Source organism: Motacilla alba, chromosome 3, assembly GCF_015832195.1.
Source record: "Motacilla alba alba isolate MOTALB_02 chromosome 3, Motacilla_alba_V1.0_pri, whole genome shotgun sequence".
NCBI lineage: Eukaryota > Metazoa > Chordata > Aves > Passeriformes > Motacillidae > Motacilla > Motacilla alba.
The window spans coordinates 92,374,005-92,381,504 of NC_052018.1; the positions used below are offsets into that span (position 1 = coordinate 92,374,005).

The 7,500-nt window shown below is 40.7% G+C and overlaps 1 protein-coding gene across 6 annotated transcripts in view; it reads left to right on the forward strand.

Annotated features, from left to right (window-relative positions):
* Positions 1 to 7,500, forward strand: part of PROX1 (prospero homeobox 1) — a 49,942-nt gene that overhangs the window by 11,126 nt on the left and 31,316 nt on the right. For all 6 annotated transcript variants that reach the window (XM_038131782.1, XM_038131784.1, XM_038131783.1 and 3 more), the window contains one exon: positions 5,183 to 5,290. In XM_038131782.1, coding sequence (XP_037987710.1) covers positions 5,183 to 5,290 — 108 coding nt within the window. The remainder of the gene's footprint in view (positions 1 to 5,182; positions 5,291 to 7,500) is intronic.

The window sequence follows — 7,500 nt, forward strand, 5'->3', positions numbered from 1 at the left end:
TGGTAGAGGGCACCACTGGGGCAAGGCAGGCACTGCAGGTCCAAAGCCCATTACCACCCTCTTTGATCCAACTCGGGTCTCGTCTGGGTCAGGATTGGTGCTGTCTAACCTGCGTGAATAGTCCCGTTTCTATAGGAGAAAATGCTTTGTTCGAGAGCACCTTCTTTAGGTGCTGGTGTTTTTGAGAACCAGCTGGTAATGGATGTGGTGTTTGAGGTACTCTTCCCCAGAAAATGATCTTGTAGAGCGTTGGTAGCAGGGAAATCTTCTCCTCACTGTCTACATTTTAAGGCAAAAGAGGAGGCAGTCTGGGAGCAACATCACTCAGAGGTGGCCCCGATTACTTGGGGAGCTCCAAACCAAAGATCTCTCCTGCATATTGAAATGCAAGTGCTGTGCTTGGAAAGCAGTCCTGAGGTCAACAGGAGAGGCAGCTGAGGGCAAGACTCAGGCCAGGGCAATTAATTTCTACCAAACAGTACAGTGGCATACTAATTGTTTTTTATATTAAAGTAGTTCTCCCATCCTGGGAGAGCAGTGATGAAAGGAGAAACATGCCAAGAGTGGGAACTAGGTTCTAGAGCTGCACTTGATCCTTGCCACCCATGGAGCATCTCTCCCCCACCCCTCCCATTTCTTCCCCTTTCTGCTGCTCATTCTCACTGATGCTCATTAGTGAAGCTTATTGCTTCTGCTGAAACAGGGGTGCAAGAGTCCCCCCTTGGTGCTGCTCCAAGGGATAGCCAGGAGAAATGCCTGGTGCTACACTGATCCCTTTTCTTTTTCACTGCCCTGCTTCTTTCCCTGCCATCAGGAAAGCACTCTGACTTTCCTACCTAGGCACTGGTGCAGACTGCAGTTTGTTCTGGATTTAGATACAGACCAGATTTATTAAATAACGCTTCTACACGTGTACCCTGGTACACAGTAGGAATGGATGGGGGTTTTTTTTCTAGCAGCTGCTCATGTGTCCAGGTAGCTTAAAATTTTCCAGGGAAAGGCATGGTGTGGAGGTTGTTTTGTTTCTGGTCAGTTCTGTCATGGCACTTCTATTTTACATGGTTGAATGTGCATGTATAGGGAATATATTTCTTGAAAGAAGCAGATCTTTCTTCCCTGCAGAAAGTAACATCTTTTTTCCTGGACAATGAAGCCAGGATGAGAACCTAAGACCAGCAGATACTGCCAAGTTCAGGTTTTAGTAGTAAGTTAAACACTAAACTAGGCTAGGTTTTGGTTTTTTGGATTTTTTTTCTAACCAATGGCTGTAAAATGTATCTGATCATTCTTTGCTGAATTGCAGAAGGAAATGGTTAATGTTTGTGTATGTTGCTAAACAAGATAAGATGCACCTGCAGTCTGAATTCCCATCTTGGTCATGAATGCAGTCTGTATCTTTGCAAACTAATCTGTTTAATCAAATATTAAGTTTTATTCAAATTCAAAAAGAAACAGACAGTGAATTGTTTTTCTGCATGATCTTTCTTTGTCATGCATCCTCTTTGCATCTCAAGAAAAATAGCCTTGTTGAGTCACAAAACATTTGCATAGATCAAAATTGAAGCACAACAGCAGTTTGTGTGCTGCTAAGACATCTGTAAAGGTGAAGAAGTTTAGCATGTTCTCCCTGACAGGAGGATTTAGAAACATTAGTGCAACTTTCTACAGTTTTATTTATTTTTAAACAGAATTCCAATCCAACTGGAATAAGTTTCAAAGTCCCAGTGAAAGCTATGTGAAAGCTATAATTAGTGAATTACAAAATTTTGAAATGAGGAGTTATTACATCTGACTAGAATTAAACTAATTAAACTTAAAAAAGGAGATATTTTATAGCAAGCTGGATAACTCTGTGCTGTTGATAAAACCTGGGCGATGAACGAATGCTTTGCAGCTGGCTAGCCCTTCTTTGGAGGGATTTGAAGATGCTCTGAGATGCAGTTATTTGGAGCTTTGCTGATTAAAAGTACCTGAGGTGCAACTTAAGAAGCAGCTTGGCTTTACTGCTGCAGACTTTTTTTTACCTGATACAGCCTATTCTTACCACTTTTCCTTCAGCTCAATGCATGCGTGGGCTAGAAAAGCCTGTTAGAGCATTTGTGGAGGCTCAGGCTGAGAGTAAAGGAGTGAAAGATCATCTCTGCTGAAAAATATTTTTGCTAAAGAGGAGCATTACCTGAAAGGAGATTGAAGTGCAAATGAATAAAATGCTGTTCAGTGCCACCCCTGTGCTTCTCCTGTTAAAACACACGAGAGCATGTATATGTTTTGTCCCTATATGTTTTGTTCCCAGTCTTTCACTTCCTATTTCTTAGGGCTTTGCCGTTTTTCTGCTGCTGCTGTTTTAGGTGAGGCAACATTGTACTGTGCAAACCCACAATGCTGAGACTCTCAGGTTGTTTGAACACTGCTTTAGGTTCAGCTGCAGTACACCAGTACACTGTTCCTCTGATCTTTTATGTTCCTGAGCAGATGTCTTTCATTAATTTATGGATTTATCATCTTTTCTTTATCTCCTTTTTTTTTTCTTTCCTTTTTTTTTTTTTTTTTTTTTTTTACACCTGGCAGCTGGCTCAAGTTTCAGCAGTTATTGTCTATTTTGCATTACCCATAGAATTGAATGTCATCTGTCTTCACAAAGCTATAGCGAAGAGAATTGAGGCAAGCCACACGAGCTGCTGGGACAGAGCTTGTTTGCGTTCCATTCGGCACCCCTCCTCCCTTTACCTCCTTAATATTTATTTGTGCTCGTTTTCTTTCCTGGCCTTGAATGGGGCTTAGCTCGTGTTCGGTACAGCTGTATGTTTACTGAATCTATTTCATCATGAGTCATTGTGCGTGTGTAAGTATCCTGGAAACAGCTAGTGCTTTCTTGGAAGAACAGTTGCTTTTCAGCCCAAGCACTTAAAAAGGAAATTAAGCAATTGGTCAGTTCAGTTGTTTTTTTTTTCTTAAATAGCAAGGAGTTATCTAAATTCTTAGCTCTTAAGTCTGTCATTAACAATTTTTTGCTAGATTATTACAGATCGTATTTTTTATCATAGTAAAGCATTAACCTTAGGATCAAGATATACAGATTTGTTGCATATTTGATATTACTTTAAGGCTGCCAAGTGCTTAAGAACAAGTATAATTTTAATAAAAAATGGATTGCTGGGAATTTGAGTCTCAGAGCATCTTTTAATACACGCTTCATTCAGTATCAATATCCTCTGGCATTAGAGCAGAAAATATTTAAAAATCCTAAATGCAGAAGGAATCAAAATGCTTAGACAACTGTCTAATATGCTTAAATCCAGCAAATGTGAGGGGGGTTTTTTGAAGTTTAAGTCCATCCTTGAGCTTGCATTGAAAGAGAATATACACCAAACCTGATGTTAACATGTTGTCGGCATCAGAGGAAATGCAAATTAAGGAGACTCAGGATTACTTTTTTTTCTCTTCTACTGGAGTTCCCCTTTGGACCCCACTTTTCTGAAAGGATCACATAACAAAATGGATTTCTGGCATAGAAGTTTTGATTTGTCTAAAACTCTTATCACTGAGCAATAGGTGACAGCTTGCTACTATTATTTCACTTACGTATTTTGACAGATGGCACTGCAGAGTGTAATGCTCTTTTAGACTTCTCTATCAGTCTAATGGAGGTAACTGGAGGTTCTTTCAACTCTTCTCTTGGCACAAGAAGTATGTCAGTCATAAATTATCTTCTTTGTAATCATTAAGCATCTAAAACAAAATGCAAGTTCAGCTGAGCCGTTTTCCATGTACTTCCAGATAATAAGAGGTTTTTAAACTAATATTGTCAATGCCTTTTTATTTTTAAATGCTTCATTTTTCTAATCTAAAAACGAACCTTGTAACTAGAATAAAGGGAGAGGGTTTCTGCAGATTTCAGGAATTAGGGAAAAAGGAATTTTGCTGAAAAAGCCTAGCTAATCATCAGTAGGCTGATGATAAAAATTAGTCTGGGTTTCCCATCTCGAGGCCTGGAGTGGGATGTTCTGTGCTGATGTGCACTCGGCTGTAAGGCAAAAGAGGCACCTTGGCTGCAGTGCATCTGTCAACTTGGTTGACCTTCCCCCGCTGTAAGGTGTGAACCAAGTGAAATTTTCAACAACTGTGTTTAGGAGAAACAGTCCTTAGAGAAGCTTCTGGGAAGAACCCTTAATTGACCTTGTGGGGGCCACATTGATTTTCTCCACGTGCATCTTCATTTCTGATAAATTATAAAGCCATTAATTTGCTGAGGAAATGGCAGGGCCAGCCTGCGGCACAGATGTGACCAGAGCCGTCCTAGCACGCAGTTCACAAAAGGGAGCCAAGAAGCTGGGAGAAAAATCAGCAAGCTGAGATTGTTATGGTTAGCTTCACATTCCCTTGGGAACTCTTTTAGTTGCTTCTGTTTACAGATCTAAAAGGTAATGATGTTTCCAGGATAAATAGGCTGCCTTATAGGGTAAGTGGCCATTTATTGATCTGCTAGCCCTCATGTATTGATTGGTTAGCCCCAAATAGAGCTCCGTTCTCCAAGGAGTTAACTGTGTAAATCAGGAGGCGACAAGTTTGTGGCAGAGGGATTCAGCAGCCAAGGGGCTCTGTCTGCTACAAATTTCACTTTGATTTGCAGGCGAGCTGCTGGAGGAAAGCAGCAGCAGGACTAAGGAGACCTACCCAAGATATTAAAATTCATTTACACTGATGGAACAGGTGAAATGCGCTGTCTGTGTAAAACTGCTCAAAATCATAAAGTGCCTCTGATTGTTGTATGTGCATTGGTTTTATTGTGTGAAAGCAGCACAACACCGAGAGGAAAAGAAGCTTTAGCTGGCATTGCAAAGGAGAAGGAGAAAAAAGCTCCCAGTAAGTTTTCTGCGGCACATGCTTCCTGCGTTTGTTTCCGTAGCAACAAGTGAACGTACATATGGTACACAATCCCTAAACTTGCAAGGTCCCTGAGACCCAGCGCCTAAACTGATAGGAAGCACAGGGTTAAATTATGTGGCCTCTCATCCTGTGTTTGCCTGTTTTACAGAAAATTACAGCACAGAAGTTCAGATGTTAATACTTTCTCCTGTAGTCTGGGGAACGATAGGGTATTTAACGGGGCACTTTGCTAGCTCTGTACATTCAGAAACAGCTTTCTCAAGAAAAGAATTTTCCTTTACTAATTCAATCCTACATGCAGGAAGGCTTGTCACCGAATCACTTGAAAAAGGCCAAGCTCATGTTCTTTTACACCCGGTACCCAAGTTCCAATATGCTGAAAACCTACTTCTCAGATGTAAAGGTAAGGAAATCTCTTCCTCCCCCTCTCCTTTCTCCTCACTGCATGCTGTATTTTCTCACAAAATGGTATTGTTTTATCATGTTAGAAATTAATAATATTTCTGGGTACATAAAGGCTACATCCTCACCTTATTCACTTGTTCTTCCTGTTGAGGTGTACCCTGCTTGTGCCTGGATGAGGAAAGGGAATATTTCTAAATCTTAAAAAAAAATTGAAATTTTAAAGCAAAGTAAGAATAATTATTACAGTAAATTAAAGGGTCTTCATTATATATCATATTAAAAAAGGAGATTTTTGTGGTGGTAGAAATGTACTTCCAAGAACATTTTGGAGCAGTTCTCAAGTGCTCCCTCATTGTTTCATTTCAGTTGGTTTCCTCATATTTGTGCTTACATAAGCAGAGTGTAGAATCCCTTTCTTTCTGTCAAAAAGAAACAGTACATTGAAATTCTCCATGCAGAAGCTGCTTAAAAACAAAAGTGATGATTGTCTCTTATTTACAACTTAATTTGTTGTTGATGCAGAGTACACTGAGCATAAGGAGGATGAATAAAGTGACAGATTCAGGCCACATTATTCAAATGAGGATATGAAAGCTGTCGACATACAGCTGCATCCTCCCTCATTCTACAGAATATTAGAACCTCCTGATTTTTTTTTCTAAAAGTAATTGTTCCTTCACATCAACTTGATTTTGTGTTAATCATCTAAGTTTTTTTTAAAAAAAACCCATAGATTGTGTTTTAATGATTATATTGGTATGCATGGTGTCATTATCTAAGTAACTTTATAAACATTACATTAGCTTAAATTAGTTTGTTACATATCGTTCGTGTCGTTCCCCACCCACCCCCCCCCACCCCCCCCCCCCGCCGTGTCTCCCCTCAAACAAATTACAGAAATCCTTCTTTTAATCACTTTGGGGTTATGGTTTTGGTTTCTTCAGTCTTAGTGGAAGATTATCCCACAGGTTGTGAACTTGGCCCAGTTTCTGCTGATCAGTTTTCTTTGGTCAAGTTTCTTGGCAGTTTTTCCCTTTATTTTTTTTTTCATTTAATGTTACTTGCACATCTCAGTACGCTCCTGCCCCTCACAGCCGTGTCCTTGGAGGTTCCTCTATTCAATGCCATGTGCTGAGCGGGTGGTGACAACATTTATAAAAAGGAGGGGGGGAAGCAATACAGGCACTTCCTAGGCTAAATGGCTGGTCAAGAATCATTAAACACAAACAAAAAAAGCTGCAAATGGTGCAGCAGGCCAAGTGGAGGGTTTGCTCTCAGAGTGGATCCACCTGGAATTGAAAAATCGGAGGGAGCGTTCCAGGCAACACTGCTCCGATGAGGTGCCACAGGCAGATATAGAACTGGCAGTGCTGCTGAGGAGGGCCTGCTCTGGGGCTGCTCTGTGACTGTGCCCCTGCAAGTTCACGCAGCCAGGTGTGCTGAAGTGGGGATATTTTTATGGTGGCGTTTCTGCATTTTTTTCCACTTTTAAAGAAGATAGACACTTGTGTGTTTGTGTGCACACGGTGACTTTGTCTTCTGACAAAGTTGTATAAAATACAGAAATTTACTTTAGTTCACTGAACATTTATACAGCACTAGGAGAAGCCCAAAAAGGCTTTACAAACCACCTGTTTGGGATGGAGTCATTTGTCCAAAACCGATAGTATCCACTTCCCTGGGGACACGTGCCAGCCACACATGGTCAGCACCACCAGAAAACCTGGGATGTAAATATTAAATGCACTAATCTTTTCTTGAGCTTTTCCATACCTTTAAATGCTTCAAAGTGCTTAGCATGTGTCTGCAGTTTCTAGAGCCAAAGGATGCTCCCTCTTTAGCCCATGTGCAGTTGCTTCACCCCTCCTTCTTACGGAAGCGAGAGGACATAATTTTGCTTAAATGGAGCCAGAACGTCCTTGTGGTTTAAGCAGGTGTCCGCTACCAGTGCCGATGAGGACAACTGCTTGCCACTGGAATGCTCTCATCCATGAGCTGAGAACACATATGTAAATAGGTACCCTAATGAGACGTTTCCATGTGCTGCGCTGGCCAAATGTTTGGTTCTGGAGATTGTGGCTATATTAATAAAGATGTATGCGTAACGCGTAATACTTGAAGCAATCGTGTTTAATTTCATTACTAATTGCCCTTAAAAATGAAAAGAAACTGTATTAGCACAGTGATTTATTTCAGAAATTTAAACAG